Source organism: Dryobates pubescens, chromosome 9 (genome assembly GCF_014839835.1).
Source record: "Dryobates pubescens isolate bDryPub1 chromosome 9, bDryPub1.pri, whole genome shotgun sequence".
Classification (NCBI taxonomy): domain Eukaryota; kingdom Metazoa; phylum Chordata; class Aves; order Piciformes; family Picidae; genus Dryobates; species Dryobates pubescens.
In genome coordinates this window covers 24,096,913-24,116,725 of record NC_071620.1, presented here as the reverse complement: position 1 = coordinate 24,116,725, position 19,813 = coordinate 24,096,913, and the positions used below count along the sequence as shown (strand labels likewise).

Below are 19,813 nucleotides of genomic sequence, written 5' to 3'. Positions count from 1 at the left end.
CCACTGCTGTCTCAGGGGAGGTATGAGACAGTGGGCCATACGGTAAGGAAGATGCAAGGGCCACTGATGAGCTCACGGTAGTGCCTGGGAGCAGTCAAGCAGGGAGCAGCCCTCTACCCTGCCAAAAGGCACCCCAGCTGAAGTGTATCTAAGCCAGAGCATGGAGCATGGGGAACAAGCAGGAGGAGCTCAAAGCTATCATCCAGCAGGAAAACTATGATATCATTGCCCTGATGAAAACATGGTGGGATGAATCCTATACCTGGAGTGCTGTGTTGGACAGCTATAGGCTCTTCAGAAGGGATAGGCCCAGAAAGACAGTGGGGTGTCCCTGTGTGTCAGGGAAGGCCTCGACTGTCTTGAGCATGATGATGATGGTGATGATAGGGTTGAATGCTTGTGGATAAGAATCAGGGGAAAGGCCAAAAAGGCAGATGGCATGAGAGGTCTGCTATAGACCACCCAACCACAATGAGGAGGTTGGTAAAGTGTTTTACAGTCTGGGGAAGTTCTCAGAATCACTATCCCTTGTTCTTGTGGGGAACTTAGTGGATATCTGCTGGAAATAGAATACAGCAGACAGGAAGAAGTCCTGGAGGTTCCTGCAGTGCATGGAAGATAACTTGCTAACAAAACTGAAAAACGAGGCAACAAGGGATGGCTTTCTACTAGACCTGCTGTTTGTAAACAGGGAAGGACTACTAGGAGGTGTAAAGGTTGGTGGCCATCTCGGACAAAGCGACCAACAGATGGTGACGTTTTCAATTCTTAGTGTAGTTAGGAGGGGAGTCAATAGAACTACATCCTGGGATTTCTGGAGGACAGACTTTGACTTGTTTAGGAGACTGGTTGATGGCAACACTTGGGAGGTAGACCTGAAGGACAGAGTCCAGGAAGGCTGAACATTCCTCAAGAGGGAAATCAAGACCAGGAACAAACTATCCCCATGCACTGAAAAATGAGCAGGTGGGGCAGAAGACTAGCCTGGCTGAGTAGAGAGCTTTGGAAAGTCTACTGGCTATGGAAGAAGGGGCAGGCAACTCAGGAAGAGTACCGATATATAGGGAGAAAATTAGAATGACCAAAGTTCAACTAGAACTCAATCTGGCCAGTGTCATGAAAGATAATAAAAAATGCTTTTATAAGTATGGTAACAGTAAAAGAAGAGCTAGGGAGAATATCCAAGACTGAATTGTCATAGTAGTAAACTAATGACTTCCTGTGATTAACTGAAAATGGAGACTTTCCACCTGCCTTGGCTCTTCTGGAAAAAAAATAAACTAAAAAAAATAAAAGTAGCTGCATGAACACTTTCTTATACTACCACAACAGTGTTTAACTTTTTGCCAGAATGAAAGAGTAGTTTGTTGTCAAGAGTCATCAGTGTATATAAGAAACCAACCACTTCTCTTCTGGGTGAGCTCTGGGCTCTTTTGAGTTTGCTTTCACACTGAAATCTCAGGAATGTTAATGAGAAAAATGATCCATCTTTTCCCTATCAGACAAGACAGGACCACTTGTAGTCTTTGAATCTTGAAGAGGGAACTTGTTGTTTTCAAGGTCATGCTGAATGATCTCAGTGTTTCTTGTAGTTTCTATACTTGGTTTAGACCTACTTATTTACAGGTGAGCAGCCACAATTGTATTCTGTGTTTGCTTGAGAAATGTGGGCATGTATACATTTTAAATATCTGGCTGTCTCTCTCAAATGACTTTGTAATTACTTTATTGAAATGTATGTACATTTTAATTGTTCATTACTGCTTTTAAAGGTACAAAATAAAAACTCCTGTATACTAGTTAGTGAACTTAAATCCAGACTTAACTTTTTTCTACAGTTAGGCTAAATGGTGCAGGGAACCTATGTATGTGATTTTAGCTGGCTATGTAAATCCCCCAGTGAGCCATAGTAATATGAAAGGAACACTTGAAAGCCAGATGCAATGAAAATTTAAATATACTGAGTTCATAGCATGTGACAGTTTAATCATTATTTAAGCTTTAGAAATGTCACAGCATAATTACTTTCAGAATGAGTACAAACACTTCGATGAACAAAAACTGCTTTCTTGCTGCAACTTTTGCCCCTCCTGGGAGAGTTATGCTGCTGTACTTTTCTGAACTTAATCATGTTGCTTTATTACAGGCAAATTGTCAGTGAAAATTCAAAATCCAAAAGATTAAAATAAAGCCTATAGATGCATTTTTAAAACTAAAACTGTGTTTTCTTTATGTTCTTTTGAAAAATCTGTGAGAATATTTCTTTCGTGAAAGAACTTTTGCAACAAAAACTGTTAAATGGAAGATGCTTAGTAAACCTTATTTGCAGAGTTAGGGAATAAAAATGGTTGGATTTATAAACACCCATGGAGGATTAAATTCAGCTCTCCTATGCACATGATACATTTTTAGTAGCCTAACATCATACGTGGGGCCCTGCCTTCTTCTGCGCTAGTAAGGACAATACAAGGACCAGAACTTACTTTCCAAATTTGTCCAATACCTGCAATATTCTGATGAATGCAGTTGACTTTGCAGTAAATGTTGTTGAGATGTAAAATGGTGTCATAATCCCAGTCTAAAATTAAATGCAAACACTTCCACTTTACATAGCCTGCTACAATTTGTTTATAATGTGCATGGTTCGGGTTGGGTTTCAGAAAATATCATTCAGAGTGGTTCTGCCATTTCTCAGAAACAGGCTAGGGAAAAAATACTCTCCATGTAAATTTGAGGGTGGGTTGTTTAGATGTTTTCTAAGTGGAAGTCTTTGTGGAGCAGCTGTATATCCTTGTAGCAAAGACATGAAGGCCATAGAATTTGGCCTTTGTATCAGAAATGTACTGGGAGTTCTTTCTTATAAAATGCATTGGAATTTTGCCACTGTGAGTCTTTTTTAAACTGAACTTCTCACATGTTCTGTAGGAGCAAAATCAATATGATCATTTCACATCTCTTAAGGTTGCTGTCACCTTCTGTGTTCTCATGAGCTTGTTAGTGCTACCCAGATTAACTGATTATGCCATGGAACCACTGAATATGCTATAGATTATTGTTGTATTGAAGGTAGACTTATTTGTAACTCATGCAGTGGTCAAGGCGTAACCCTTTTCTCTCTTCCTGTGTTTCATTTGCTGGGCCTAGATACCATGGAAGAGTAAGCTAGTTTGTTGAAAATTAGAAGAGACTAAAATCAGTGAAGGGAAGGATTAAGTGATGGGTATTCTTTAATACAGCTTTTCATGTATGGAGACAGAATGAGTTCATCATTAAAAGCTATTATGGAAGGTCATGTCTAAACCACATGGCAGTGCAGTGTAAGAAGATGGAAGATGGAAGAGCCTTTCCATCTCTAGTATATGCTCTTGGAACAAAAACTGGGGAATTTGCTATGGGTACATGATATGCTTTATCACTTGTACGTGAATCCACTGAATATGAGAACATGTTTTAGTTTCACAAAACAACTAAATAACTGTCATAGAAATAAATGTCACTGTTCACACTCCTAACATGCCTGTCAGTTTAGCAACCCCAGTTCAAGCTCACTGCTTGCACTCTGCTCTCCTGCCACATAGTGCTGTGATGGGGAACATAAGAAAGGCTGACAACACAGTCATCAAAGAGTCTCTGAGATCAGGGTGAGTCCTACATGATGAGAGGAGCTATTAATATTTTAAAGGCTGCCATCCATCCCTGCAGGCACCAAAGTATTGCATCACCAAGTGTACAGGACAGAGTGGCAGTAATCAATGGATCTGATGTGCTGGGGGCCCAGGAAGGGATGAGTTAGCATTTGCAATGGAGTACAACTGGATATAATGAAGCAAAACAAACAAGGCTCATTCTTATTAAAAAAAACAAAACCTCATCAAATGTCCTGAGCAGAAAACCATGACTTCTTTATCATATAGTATGTTTGGCTTAGGATTTCTTCACCTGTCAAAACCATGTATTTTTTTTGCAAAGCAAGCAATGTAGTCTGTATTGAACACAGTAATAATTATGAGTGATAAAGAAATAATTTAATATATGTGATTTTTGTTACTGAAAATTGAAACTGTGAAAAGCTGAAGTCATATGCAACTGATAATTTGGAAGCTCACTCACCAAATACAGGTATACTCTTTCACTGAGTTTTTCTGACTTCTTTGAAATCCTGTTCCTGCAGGGCCCAGCCTCCTCTCCCAGAGCACACTCCAGCTCAATTCCAAACCTGAAGGGTCCTTCCAGTACTCAGCCAGCTACCACAGCAACCAGACCCTTGCCCTGGGTGAAGCAGCATCTGCCCAGCTCCCAGCCCGCAGTGGTCAGGCCAGAGGTGCCATCCCGAGCTACAGCCAGGTATGTGTCTTAAGCTGCCTGAATCTCTCACACCTGAAATCATGTTGGATAGCTCTCAGGAACCAAAGCTGTTTGGTTCCCACTGGCACATGAATGTCTGCCTTTACTTTCTTGTTCAAAACATCTGAAGCAGGGTGGAGTTACCACCTTGATTTTTTTAAATCTAAAGTGGGTTGACTTGCATAGTAAGAAAATAATCCTGAATTAAAAGGCAATATACATGCCAGTTTTACTTACTCACTTGTATGCATATTTTGGCGATAGCATGTTTAGGTATTTAAGGTTGAAAATTTCTTTGATTGTACTGATTAGGAGTCCTAACTAAGGTCTAGGATCTCTCTACGTTGGTATCTTATCACTGAAAGCAGCAAGTGCCAGAAAACAAAAACAAATCCAGGCTGTCACCAGATGCGAAACCTGATAGGGATACCATGCATTGCCTGGCACTGTGGCCTAATCCCAAGTGTAAGAATCATGTTTTGGCCATGTTTTCCCCATATTGTGTAAAAAAAAAAATATCAGACAGCCACCTGTACCTTTCAAAGATTTTGAAAGATTGTTTCAGATACTCATGACAACTTTATAAAATCTCATTTAAACAATTCATCCCAGCTCTGACACATATCCCTCTCAACTTCTGTGCTTTTCACTGCAACATCAAAGCCTTTCACTGGGAATTTAATCATCAGTTTAGACAAAAATTTCTAGAAGCATTCAAGCTTCTGTACATAAACAAAGTCTGGCTGGGTTTTGTTGGTCAGCTCAGGTTATTTTCCCTGTTTAGATGTTAACCACCCCAGCAAAGCAGGCCATCTCAGTGTGACACTGGAACACTTTATAATTCAGGATTCTGTAGAAGTGAGTACTATTTGAATTTCAAAGCCTTAAATTGCTAAGAGATTTCAAATATTATATAGTCATTGCACAGCTTGTGGGATACCAAGATATACAATATTCTATTCTCTCAATTTGCTCAGAAAAACTCCCCATCCTCTTAGACTGAAATTTCATTTCAAATAGGATAGGCACTTTGTCTTTCTTCTATAAGGGGTTTAAAATGAGCCTGCATAGTGCTATAGCCTCATGGTTTTTCTGTGTTTACCAAAGAGGACCTCCCTGATGTTCTTAGGAATTGGAGCCAGCAGGAGTGGAGGATTCCAGCTAGAAAGAAAAAGGAGGCTATAATATCCAGTTGTAACCTAGGCAGATGTCATCAGGAGTTGAGCTTTCTGAAAAGCATTCTACCTGCAAGGGTGTGATGCATTCTTCAAAGAGGCTAGAAAAAGTAAGATGATGGAAAAGGAATGGGTTATTAGAGCAACAGAAACACAAATGAAGAAATGAGAGGGGAAGGATACAGAATCTAAACAACCCAGCAAAACAAAAGGCAGGAAGGGAAAGTGTATTTGTCTAGGGGTCGGAAATAGTGATATTCTTAATACAAACTTCATCATGCTCATGAACAGAAGAAGGATGAATTTATGGAGAGGAAAAATAATGTTCTATACTTCTTCATTGAAAATATGCTGAACAGCAATTGCTTAGATCTGAAAAGCTCTCCTGAACCATCTACTTCACAGAAGTGGTATGAGAGGGCAGAAGACAGGATTTATTCCTGTGTTCCTCCAGACTGTATGGTAGATGTTCCTGCAGGAAAATACCTCACAGAACATAATAATCTTTCATACCATCATCTTGAAAAGGATGATGACAATTAAGATAGATCTTGAAAATAATATAAACTATGAATTAATAACATTAAAAGCATATAAAGGAGATTTTAAAAGAGGTAGACAACATAAGGAGGAGTCAGAAGTTAAAATTAACAAGTTCTAAACATGACCATTGCTGATCCCACAATTAAGGAGAAAAAAAAAAATCAATCCTTGGAACTGTTTTGCTATCCCTATTATAATTAAAATAAGCCTCAGGAGTCAAAACTGCTCAGATTGTGATAGTTTCCTTGGGTATTTGTGTGCAAGGAATATAGCTGTCTCTGAACATGAATGATAGCCCAAATGCATAGGAAAAAAATAAATGTAAATTGTCCCAAGGCCAGCTGTGGCAGCAAAAACAATTTCTGAAAATGGTGTTGTATAAAAGAGAGAAACTAATTAGTCTTGGGACTTCCTGTATAGTGCTGTAAAGTGCAATCTAACATTTTTGTCAATTTGGAGGACTTCATTATAGATCATAGAGTTTTTCCATAGTATTAAGTACTTTAGAACAGAAAACTTGTATTTTCTGAATGCTACTGGAATAGGATTTCTCAGCAACAACTGCTCCTCTGGCAGGGAATTACTATTTCCCATCTGAAAACAGCTTTTCAGACTTGATGCCCAGATCCTGATATATGCTGTATTAATCGATTCAGGTTGGTTGTGAAGAGTCAGTTGTTTCTCTTAACACAAAATGCAGCGGATTTTGCAGTTGTTCAAAAGTGAATCTTCTATTTCGACAATGTAACTTTTTACCAACTTACTGATTTTGTTTACTGTTATCTTGTGAATGGTTAGCTATATTGTAGAAATTGTAGGAATATGAAGCACAGCATGTACTACAAATAGTGGGTTTCCATGTGGTCTGCCATATATTTGCAAAGGAAATTAAACTACTTTTCATTTCTGGATGAGGACTTCTTTAGCTTCTGGTGATGCTGAGGTCTTTTCAGAGGCTGAGGCAGCAAGAGGTAAATCCCCTACTGCGTATTATCCTATGCTTCTGAAGCTTCTGGCCTGAACAAGTTGACACAGAATTTGAAAACCCTTTAAAAAATAAAAGGAAAATAGAGATGATAATAATAATAAAATAATTTTATAACTTGTCTCCTGTCTCCTATAAACAAGTTGTATGTTTGTATTGCATCAGACCACCACACTGTACTAGACCTATTTAGAATATTGGCAGATTAGTACAAGACTGCATTCAGTTCTCAAGCAAAATCTATATATTGGTCTTTTCCAGGTAGACTCATGGCTCTTCCCACCATCAGTCATTTATGCCATAAGGTAAAAGGTTGCTTCATAATCCATTCAGACAAAACTTAAAATAAGGACTTCACTTCTGTTAGGATGTGGCAGACAATGACATGTTTAAAACTGGATTCACAAGATGAACAGGGGATTTTTTTTTTTCTATCATTAAAGGAAACAGATGCAATGTTAAGACAGATTATTCTTACTATGACACTATGAACAATTCACCAGTGTAACTTATGATCCACATAATGCTTGTTTTATCCTGCAGTAGGTAATGATTGCAGCTTTCACTGCTGCTTTAAAACCAGAGATTAAGCATCTCTGCACACTCTGAAAGGATCTCACACAGTTCTGTTTGTGAATGTAGAAGAGTATGATGGTATTGTCTACCTTCATCTATACATATGACCCTTAAGATTAGGATAAGATAGGCTGACAAGTTTTCCTAATAGTGTTGGGTTATATTTTGCAAACACAGTATAGCCATGACCTATGTGACAAAATGAGGAGAAAGAGATGGAAAAGGCCACATTTGAAGGATCCACAGATATAGTCTGGCATCTATTATCATATGAGTGCATTTGAATGTAGGTAACATCTTTTTTAGTTATGTCAGGAACTTAGAAACAACAGCAAAGCATTCTTGCAGAAGAACTCTCAGGTGCTGCACAAGGAGTGAAATCCGCAGCATGAAGAATAGAGAATGTTAAGCATTTCCCATATTCTCTTCTCCCCTTTGTAGAAGAATGTTGACAGAGGCATTAGACCACAGCAGAATGGTACGTTGAGTGAAGGCACATGGAAGTTTCTTTGAGCAAACAGGGAAAAAAAAAAGCCCTCAATAGACTGCAAAGTCTTTCAGTCACTGAAAGAGCACAGAGCATCACTGAGATTGTGAAGTGGAAATGGACCTTTAAAAGACCACCTATGTCTCCCCTAGTAAGGATGATCAAGTTTGCTGCCTAAAGATAGCAACACCCACCAAATTTCAAGAAGCCAATGCAGCCTGGAGGCATGTCTCCCACACAGCATGAGCATCCAGTGGGAAAATCCTACCTAAAATCAAGAGAAAGATCTTCTCATGGACAAGAGTATACTGCATATTCATCAGATATGACCTTGTTTGAAATTTGAAGGGTAAAACAATCCTTGAAAGTTTCAGAGCACAAAATGAGCTGAAAAATGGTGCTGACATTTAATGCTAAACTAAAAATGTTTGTGAATACAAATTCATCTAGGCCTAAGAGGAGCATGCAGATTTACTCAAATGTAACATAACATTTTATTCTAGTATCTGTCAGAGAAGTCTACAGGACATTGAATGCACATTGTCATCTCTTAAAGGCAACTGGTACTATAATTACAATTTCCCAGCATTTTCATGGAAATTGTATCATTATCTTATTCCCAAGAAACTACTATGAAGCCTTTTCTGTTCTTAATTCTGTTTCTAAGACTTAGGTGGTTGCATTAACACCTGTGAATTATGAAGCATAAATACAGAAAACGTACCAGGCTTTGGTTTTGTGTTTTGGCACACCTGAGAACAAAAGGGTGTGAAGGGATTTTAGATGATAAATAGATCTCCTGCATCTGCTAACATATTCATAATAGTCATCTTGTTCTCTGAGACTTTCACTATGCAGGTTTTTGCTCCCTCTGGGATCAATCTCCAAGAATCAACATGTTGTTTTACTATATAGAAGCTGACCCTAAAGTTTTGTTTAAGATGTCCAGCAATCTAGGATTATATAATTTCTTATCCATGAAAAAAAAATCAGCAGAATAAATAGTCCAACATAGTTACTTGCCCCTTTCAATTCTACTTCATAAACCAGAAATGTTGTATTACAGTCTTTCCTCTAATCTTTTTTTTTGCTTAAGAGTTCTGATTTCAATTTTAAATTTGAATTGTTAAACAAAAAACTCCAAAAAAAACCAAACCAAACCAACAAAAAATCCCCACCAAACAAACAAACCACCAAAACCAAACAAACAATAAAACCAATGAAGATGTCCTGAAATTTAGTGCATTAAATGCATGTATTATGGCAGGCAAACAAGCTAATCTACTATAACCTAACTGGACACCCTCAGTAATTTTCTGTAGAGCTCTGCAGAGCTCATTTTGTCCATATCAGTAGAGAATGATCATTCTAATAGTTTACTTGAAGCCATGCTTTAGTTAGTCATGAGGTGTTGGGTTATCGGTTAGACTTGATGATCTCTGAGGTCTTTCCAACCTTACTGATTCTATGATTTACATTTTCATAGATGTAATAGTGTTTGTTTTTTCCATACAGTTCTACTGTTAAAAAGGATAAATCAGAATCTATATATTTAATCCAAATTAGCAAATCAAGCTCCTTTCCTTTGGGGTACCAGAAAAATTAAATCTCTGACTCTCAGATAGTTACAGGGCTGTAGTAATAAAGTCTTTGAATTTTGTCCACATCTGTGAAATAGATTGATACAGGACAACATGGGAAGCAAATCTGTTCTCTACTTATTAGTTTAACCACAGTTTCATTATCAGATTCACAACAACAATGGACAAAGGGAAAAATACCACTGCATTTCATTCCTCTATATGAAGTATTATGTCACATTGCAGTATGAACAGTGACATGTCTGTACGGTTGTCTTAAGCAACAGACAAGGAGAAACACAGGGAGAAACTAAAACATTTTGGCTCTGGAAACACGAGTGGAGAACGTGACTGTACACTTGACCCTTTGAAAAACCATAAGAACCTCACAGTAAATTGGAGATATGTCTGAGATTAGTCACATCCTAGAAAATACTGAATGCTAATGTTTTCACTGCAATCTGTTCCTCCAAAAGTTCTCTCCTTCACACAGAGCAAATGCTTAGCTTTTTAGGAAGTGCTATACTCTGCATTTTAAATTAAGCATTTAATTCTCATGTCCTGCCACTACACCTTCTTCCCTATCATAAACAATTATGAAGTGGGATTTTCCCCCATTTTTGTATTAGTACTTGCAGAATGCCTGCAGCTTTATAGAGATTTGTCAGAAATACGGGATAATATTGGTTTACTTGAAATTAATTACTCTAAATCCTTGACATATCAAGCAGCGTAAAAGTAGATTAGAGAATGAAATTTTGTATACATGATGAGAGCTCTTGCCTAAAATCCTTATGATCAATGACAAACTAAGTTACCATTGCATTAGCAGTGTGTTGCAGAAAACACTGGCAACATTGCAGAAGACTGTATTTTGGAACAATGTTAAATATTAAAGATATTTATGTTTAATACAAAATATATTATTATTATGCCACTTAACAGTCCAAAAAGTAAAATTTATTTAAAAATACCAATTGATAATGTAGCTGGTTCAAACAACCTTTCAGCATGTGCAAAAGCTGCTCTGACAATGTTGTCTTAAATCTTGCCAGTATGTTTTTGTTTTATTAAAGCTGTTACCATACAGTTTAAACCTGGAAAATGAAAACTGCACTCCTGTCATACACATTATTGGACAGGCATTGCAGTTGCACACTAGCCCTTCTTTCCAGTTTAAAGCACAGGTGGTAAGTAGAAGCTTCTAAAAGTTCATTGATGCTCCCATAGTTTGCTTACCTAGTTTTTGTTAGGAGACTTTCAAGTGAACAGCTTGTTGGCCATTTATATAAATTTCGAGGTTCCAACTTGATGATGATGTTTGTAACTTGCAGCCACAATCAGAACAGTCCAACTCAACAGCAAGGCTACTTTCATCCATGATGCCCTTGCTCACCATAGAGAGCACCTGGAGGGAACCATTCACACTACATTTATTTATAAGGCCATTGCTCTTTGGAGTGCAAAAGACAATGAGTTTTGGGTCTGGTAGTGCTCCCCTGAGATGCCTGAACACTGTGAGTGCTGGTAGCTTCTTCCACGCTGCTAACAACTGGGAGCAAAGCATCAGGAGTGGCTTCTCTGAAGCTTTGCTTCTTGTCAGCAGCATCTAGAAAAAATGCATATTCTTCCCCCAGATGCAAAAAAAACCAACCACATTTAGGATGAGGGGCAGGGCTTCAAAGGGAAAAAAAAAATTAAAAAGACAGAAAAATTGCCAGTGAACATACATAGGAAGAAGTACACACATCTGGCAGTTATTCTTTGCTTCAATTAGTTGTCCTTTATTGGATATCCTAGTGGAAAGAGAACAAGTTTCACATCAGAAACATGGTGCTTTTGTTTACGTGTTTGGTTTTTTTTTTTCCCCCTGTAGGATGCTACTAAAAAAACACAAGTTGCTATTTTAAATATGAAACAACGCTGCTGTCAACATTCACCACACTTCTTTGAACTGACTCACAAAGCTCATTATTCACATTTTAAAAGCTTTTCTAAGGAAATCAGTACCCGAGAGGTGTGTGTTTGGGCGAAGCACACTGGTCAGACTGATTCAGACTGCACTGTCAACTCCCGGGATCTGGAGCGCTTTCTGAGACTTCACAGTAAATCATCTATAAAACCCTAAAAAACCCGAGTATCTGAAACAAGAATTAGTGTGTCTTCCAACTGAGCTCTCAGCTCTCTACGGGGTGCAGTGGTTTGAGGATTTTAATGTTACCATTTCACAGATGAGCCTGAGGTCCCCGATCATAAAGGGACAGCCGCCTTTGGTAAGAGCGAGCTCCATCCTTCAGTGCTCCTGACGCGGCTCAGGCACGTACCTGAAATTTTTAACAGGCAGAAACTGCCAACGATTTTCGCTCGCCCCCTCCTGCTTACCCCAATAACCAGGCTGGTGTCACCGAGGCCGGCGGCGTTCACTCCAGCCGGGCGCAGATTCCCCGCTGGATGCGACCGGGGGGGGCGGGCTCGGCCCCGGCGCGGCGTGAGCCCCCAGGTCTGCTCCCCTCGGCTCTACTCCGTCGGGCGGTGGCAGCCTGAGGCCAGCGCCTTAGTTCTGCCGCCGAGGGGGCAGGTCGCGCCCTGTCGGGCCCTTGGCATCGGAAGTGGCAGCCGCGGGCAGTCTTAGTCCGGTGCGGTGCGTCGCCTCGTGCGGGCATCGGTTACCTATCTATGATGAAATTCACCTGTTTAACATCCCTTAGGTGGCTTCACCTGCTCTCTTTTAATGTATGATGAATAAAAGTTTGGGTGGAGGGGATGGCTCGGCCCGATCTAGGCCTGGTTTTGCGGGTAGGTACGAGAGCGTATACAGCCAAGTGCCGACTTCGGCGTCCGTTTTTACCCCAAAGGCTGGGATTGCTTTAGCAGATTAACGACTCCTGTAATCCCAGGGCGCTCGGTGCCAGCCCGGTGTAAGGTCAAAGAGGGCCCTGCGTGCGGCTGTTGGGGGGGGTCACCCAACCCTTTTGCCCCGCCCCGAGCAGGATCGGGGAGCCGGGCGCCGCCGCCCCCGCTGACGCCTCTGCCTTTCCTTCCTGCAGCAGGGCCCGGGGAGCCGCGGCGCCCACCCGGGCGGCCCGGAGCCGCCGCCGCCGCCCGCCGCCCCGCAGCCGCGGGAGCCCTTCGCGCCCAGCCACGGCAGCGCCTTCCACCTGCCCGAGCCCCAGCACACCGCCGCGCTCTACTACGCCAGCTCCACGCTGCCGGCGCAGCGGGTGAGCTCCCCGTTGCCCGCACAGCCCGGCGGCTCCCCCACCAAGCTGCCGCGGGCCGGCTCCGCCGCCGAGGGCGCCGCCTACGCCACCGCGCAGCGCCTCTCCTCCCCGAAGCAGTCCCCCAGCCGCCTGGCCAAGTCCTACAGCACCAGCTCGCCCATCAACATCGTCGTCTCCTCGGCGGGACTGTCGCCGTCCCCCATCCGAGTGACCTCCCCGCCCACCGTCCAGTCTAACATTTCCTCCTCTCCTATCCACCAGTTAAGCTCCACCATCGGCACTTACGCCACCCTGTCGCCTACCAAGCGGCTGGTTCACGCTGCCGATCAGTACAGCAAGCACTCCCAGGAGCTGTACGCCACCGCCACCCTGCAGAGACCCGGCTCCCTTGCAGGTAAATCGCAGCCGGCAGTCTGGGTCCGCGGCTGCGGGGGGTGGGGGGTGGTGTGGTGAGAAGGACTGATGCGCGTCCGCGGGAGGGAGCGGGGGTTGAGGGGCGAGGTAGGGGGAAATGCCGCCTCGCCGGCACCGGGGCGGGGTGACACTGCCGAAGAGAGAGAGGAGTGGGGTGGATTTGACACAAAACCGGTTTGGGGAAATTGTGGGTTTGATTCCGGCAGCGCCAAGTGGGGAGAAGTACTCCGCTGCCTGCCTGCTTCTTGAAGAAAGTACCTTCCTTCTCCCGCCTCATCCCATCTCCCGGTGCCGGGAAGGTGTGCTTGGTGTCAGGAGGGTGCGGGGCTTGCAGCGCTGGGCGCCGAGCTGCTCCCTGCTCTTTCCCACGGTGCGGGTAGGGAGTGTGTTACTATGGTGAATCCCTTCTCTGCCGCGATCAAAAACTGAGCATTTTGCAGAGAGTCGCTCTTTCCCGGATTTACAAGAGGGTGTGGGGTATTTGACAAGTTTGGGGCTACCCAACAGGATCTCCCAGTGTACCAACCTGTGTCAAATAATAGGCAGCGGTTATTTGGCACTGAGTGCCCTACAGGGAATAGGTTGTTATAGCTAATTTAATATCTCTGTAACCACAGATTTTGATCTGCTTCTAGAAGTGAGGTACTGGTGCACTGTTCTCTTAGCTAAACTGAGCATCCTTCAGGGGTGGGTTTTTTGTGTTCTCAAAATTTCCAGTTTCATTGCTATAGTAACAGCTGCTATGCTCATATGTTCTCTTGTGTGACATAAATAGATTTGAAGATAAATAGGATACATAAAGAGGTTTGGCTCTGTATCAGGCAGGTACACAAGTTTTATCCTAGAGTTAAAACCTCACCTGCCTTTCTTCTCTCACCCATCACCTTTCCCCCACTCCAACAGTTGTTGACATCCTGTACAGTTCCAGTAGGTCTAAACATACAGATTAAATTAACTGATAATAACATACTGTACTAGTGTGTCTTCTTGTAAGAACTGTTTGATGGGGTTTTTTTCCTATTTAAAGAGTGGAGGTTTAAAGGCTTCTTTCTGTTTATGTAACACTATTTTTGAAGTTCAAAATGTGTAAAGGCATGACATCACTGAGTGATGCCAAAGTGAATTCTCACAACACTTACATTAGTCATGTTGTCAAATAGTCTCAAATTACAAAGTGGTTTATTTAGCAACTATATTCGTACAACTTCTCCCCAGTGTAGTCCAACATTGTTTGCCTCAGTTTTTGTGAAGTAGAACTGTATAATAGCCACAGACTTCATATTTTAAGGAGTTTGGCAGCTTTGTCCTATAGCAAGGTTTGTTTGAGTCTACACAGGTATGGAGGGAACTCTCAGCACCAAAGGAACAGGGGATGATTCAATTTAAAACATATATATTTCTGGGTATGAACTGCCAATGTTCCCTTGATTTTTCTTTCTCTTTGTTATGTGATGGAAGTCCTTGCTTCAGGAAGTTTAAAACAGGCTCAGTTTCTATTTTTTTTTAGTGTACTTTTAGCATTGGAATTTGTATTGGTTTGTTTTTTGAAGAGGACATCTTTTAGAGCATTGCTGCATTAAACCAGTGATGATAGCTTTGTCAAAGCTTCTTTTGTAGGACTTAAGGTCCATTATGACTCTGAAGTCCTACAGTGTCAGGGAAGCTGTTCCTCCCATGCTAGACCCAGGTTGCAACATGGATTTACAACATGGATTTAGACTTTTTTGGGCTTTTTGACCAATAGCAGTTGTACAGGCATTCCGAATGGGGTGTATGTCTTTGATTTGAATAAAAGCTATGAATCTGGTATTAATTTTCTTGGATTATTTATAAATAGAAGCTTTTGATGGGACTTCCTCTGCATCTTGCATAACATAGGTACTTGCATCCCTGCCTGTTTTTAGGACCCACTGCAAAGAGTTGCTTGTCACTGATTATGGCTTGGGTGAAAGAAAAGTGTATAGATGCACGAGGGCATTTAGGAAGTGGCTATTGGATTTTAGTATGGGAGGGGGAATAGTGATCATTTGTAAAAACTGGTAGAGCAAGTGTTGTGTTAATCAGAACAAACGTAATGGTCTTCTGAGTAGGTATTTGCTTGTAAGATATGCAAAACAAACCCCGAAAGCTTAGGTGTCTTATTTTATAACAAATGGAGAATCTGTAACTTGAATTAGTATTAGGTGACAGACATGCAGAGATAATGTTGCTACTTAAAGAAAAAAACAGAAACCAAAGTGGAAGCAACAGTATGTTAGTAAATAACTTTTTTTTTTCCCTCCAGGGTGGTGACATGCCTTTCAAGTAGTCCTTGAAAGGAGCTTTATCACATGACCCATTCTTTTGCAAACGTTTTCTGTTGTGCGCTTCCACCCCTTATTTGCCATTACCATTTTGTAGTTGTTCCTCTGGGCCTCCTGCCATCCCCGAGTTACACATTTGCTAGCAGTGTTAATTGCCTGACTAATCTTCTGCACTTTCACTGGACTCACTGAAGTCAATGCACTACAAAGGCTTAAAACCAACGTGTGCTTTAGACCCGATCAGATGTTACAAACACTGCTAAGGCAATCTTTGGGTTTTTTGCCTGTAAGCATTTTTGCTCAGAACAGGATTAGCATTTGAACTGTAAGTTTATCATATTGCAAGAGTTTTCCATTCATTCTGTTAGAAATCATACCCACTAAGAAGGAGAGAAAGCAATTGTGTGTTGCAAAGTAAGTGTTCAGTAAATGAGAATTTTGCTTCTTGTTCACAACATCCGAAGATGGGTTGTTGTTTTGTTTCTGTTTTTCTTTGAGAGAGAGAGGAGGAGGAGGCGGAGTGGAGAATGGTTGTCACATTGCACTGATTGATAGCTTGCCTACTGTGAATAATGTGAAGTTGCATTGGTGTGTATGTGTCATCATGGGGATGATGTTACTCGGTAATTTTTTTTATTTTTTTTTTTAATCTCCATGAGGAAAAAATAAGTATTTGTAGTAATTACTAGGGATACAAATAATGCATGTGTTCTAAAATATCATGCAAAAAAATTCAATGAATACTACCAGGTCTGAACAAACCACATGACAGCAGTACCAGCATTAGATGTTTAAAAGAAAAAAACCTTCAGATACAGTCAATTTTTTAAAAGATTGCAATTGAAAACAACATTGTGTACATCACAAGCATAGATTCTTGAAAACTGAATCTGTGTGAGATTTACCATTGAGGAGATGTCATTATTTATACTAATTTCCTACAAACTCGATTATGAAACAACTTGAAATTACAAAAACAGCAATTCTTAGACTGCAGCCTGAATTTAAAATAAGACGTGCAACAGCATGCAGTGACTCAGTTTTAACCAAGTAACCTTAGAAACGTCTTCAGAAATGCTTTTTAGTCTAGTTATACTTGAACTGTTACCAGTGCCAAGCATGTACATGTATGGGTATGTGTATACATGTATATATAGTGATTCCTGTAAGCATACACTTGCAGTTTTTATTCTTAGTTTAGCTGCCTCATTCCTATGATCTGCAATTACAGTTTTGGAAGAAATTTTTTGCTGCTCCAAAGTGCATTTGACTGTTCAAGCAGCAATCTGAATCCAGAAAGCACAGTTTGTAAGTACCCTCTTGCAGCTTCCACACCTGAACTGAGCTGAAGGGTGCTGCTGGGAACAAAACTCACCAAAGCAGCCCATTTTGCCGGGAAGGAGGAGTGTCTAGGAAAGCAAGCAGCAGAAACATGGCAAAACCCTTTCAGGAGGCAGATTGTTGCAGATGTGGTCACTCTTCATAGCCCTCTGAAGAATCTCCTGCTGGCTAGAATCTAATAGATGATACTAAAGGAGTAGTGAGTTTGTTTAGGAGCAAAGGCAGAGGAGGCTGCAGATGGATGTTTTTGGGGTAGTTTGTGCCTCAGGTTCTGTGGTGGGGGAGCAACCCTGATGTTGCGGAGCCACTCCTGCCTCTTCATGCAGGCTTGGGGAAAATAATGGACATGTAAGTCTAGGACAGGTAGTGTTTTGTGTTACCTTAAACTTACAAAAAACTTAGCAAAACAAAGGTAAATACATTTGAAGACTGCTTCATGCTCCAGCAGCCGCACTAAAAGGTTAGGTTTAAGAAATGAGTGTTGGTGTGAGCCACGTCGTTAACGTTAGGTGGATAGAATATTATGCACTTATTCTTCATGTAGTGGTGACATGTTCTGCTGAAACAAGAGATGCAGTATTTCAGACTTCTGAAAGTGCTCAGCCTTGTGTCTTCAACAAGAATCTTCTCTCAGGTCCCTGTAAAATTAAAGAGAAAAGGAATCTGTCTTTTCTGAGGTAGGATTGCTTGTGTGCATGTGTAACATTAATAATAAAATGGCACTAAAATAAAAATCCCCACCCCTGCAAGTGTTTAAAAGATACACAGGTGTGCTACTAAGGGATGTGGTTTAGTACCAGACTTTGTAATTAGATAATGATCTTAAAGATCTTTTCCAACTGCATTGTTCTGATTCTATGATTCGTACTTGTGAGCATACATGCATCCACTCTTGATTCATACGTCTGCTGTGGTGGTTTTGGCCCTGACTGGGGGCCAGATGCCCACCAGAGCCGCTCAATCTAAGACCTTCTTAGATGGATAGAGGAGAGAGAAGTACAACAAGAGGCCCATGGGTCAAGATTGAAGCAGCTTAATAAGGCAGAAGTGAAAACCCAGGCTGTGCACAGAAGCAGTAGATATTATTCTCTACTTCCTATCAGCAGACAATGTCCTGTCACTCCTCAGGAAGTAGGGCATCAATGCACATAGCAGTTGCCCTGGTGGATTTATGCTATTAATGAATGCCACCACACTTACTTCTTTGCTTTAGCTTCTATATATGAGCTGATGTCTTATGGTATGAAATGCCTCTTTGGACAGTTTGGGTCAGCTGGCCCAGCCATGTCTTCTCCCAAGATCTTGCCCACCCCTCAGCCTACTGTTGCAGGGAGAATGTTGGAAAAGCACAGCCTTGGTCCTCAGCAGTAGCCAAAATACTGGTGTGTTATAAACACCCTTTCCAGCTACCACTGCAAAATACAGCACTACAAAAGATGCTATGGGTTGAGCTAAGTCCATCTCAGCCAAACCCAATATGCTCTGCATAGGGGACAAATAACTCTTAGCAGAGTTAGATAGAATTAAAATAAATGTTAGGTATAACAAACTACAGTAAGCCTCTTTGTGGGTTTTAAATTGTATGCAAGTAAAATACTCTTTTTAGACTGCATCACACCCAAATTCCCACCAACTTTTGCAAATGTGGACAAGTCTACCACATGTATCATTATTCAGCTTTTGGGCAGGTGCATAAGGAAGGTCCAAGCGTAGTATTAACCCGCAGCCAAGGTGGATCTAAGCTCTGTGCCTTAAAATCCCCACCTGAGACACAGGGATGAACTAATAAAACAGTCAAGGTGTAATGTGCAGTTACTTTTTTTGACAGATAATTAAGAAAAATACTTGGATATTTAGCTTTAAGATATGCTGTGAGACTTGGGCTGTTGATAGGATTTATCAGAACACAAAGGACAGTCAGGTGTTCAACCGTTTCTTTTTTCTTTTGTTCTTACAGAATCCTGTGAGTGTGTATATATATATATTTAATAGGGGAAACAAAATGGTTTCATTAATTTTAACCAAAGCAGTTTTCTATAGATTTAATTAGCTAGAAAGTTCCGGTAAGTGCTCTTTACGGATGGGAACATTGTTAGTACATTGTGTTCTGGGACAGACAGTGCAGTCCTAGGATTTTAAAAACAAATTTTGGTTATGCTTCTACTCTTTTTGGAGGCTCTTTCTTTCAGACACCAAAAAGACACAAAGAATTTTGAGGCATCCAGTAGTATTTCAGAATCTTGGAGTTTAGTATCTTTCTGGTGCGAAGTTATTTGTTTCTGCATTGTAACCTGGAGGTTGAAAGTTCTGATGTTGGTCTTGGAGCTGATACAAATACAAGACTGAGCATTCCCTTTTCTTTGCTCCTAGTTCTGCTTCTACCTCTTCCTTCAGCAAAATTACATTACTAATTGTTACAACTGAAGCATTTACAATAGTGCACAGTTCCAACAGGGACAAGGTATCCAAAATGGACAATGTCCAGCAATAAAGCTGAAGGAATAAGATTAAGTCATTTTTAAATATTATTGCCATGACTTTTATTCCTGCATCTTTCAAATCTAGTTTACACAAAATGAATTTGCTTGTAGGAGAGGGGTAATTGAGACGAGCCGGATACAGAAATCTTATGTGTGCAGAGATACCTTTGAGCTAAAGAGTGCATAGAGCTTTGATTTTCTGTGTGAGCAAATGCTACACATATGTCTAAACTTGTGTTCTGTTCTCATACTGGCATTAATGTTTCTCTTTGCTTCCTGTTCTTGATACAGGAAAGAATTTGACTGATTCTCCCAGTGGTCTTTCAGAGGGGTCAATCAAATAATCAAATAATATTGCAAAATA

The 19,813-nt window shown here is 40.9% G+C and overlaps 1 protein-coding gene across 7 annotated transcripts in view; it reads left to right on the top strand.

The window, feature by feature from the left end:
* The window catches only part of CTNND2 (catenin delta 2), a 576,017-nt gene that overhangs the window by 314,596 nt on the left and 241,608 nt on the right, over positions 1–19,813 (top strand). For 6 of the 7 annotated variants that reach the window (XM_054164400.1, XM_054164398.1, XM_054164401.1 and 3 more), the window contains 2 exons: positions 4,172–4,344; positions 12,738–13,305. In XM_054164400.1, the coding sequence (XP_054020375.1) occupies positions 4,172–4,344; positions 12,738–13,305 (741 nt within the window). The remainder of the gene's footprint in view (positions 1–4,171; positions 4,345–12,737; positions 13,306–19,813) is intronic. The other variant, XM_054164405.1, reaches the window with a different exon arrangement.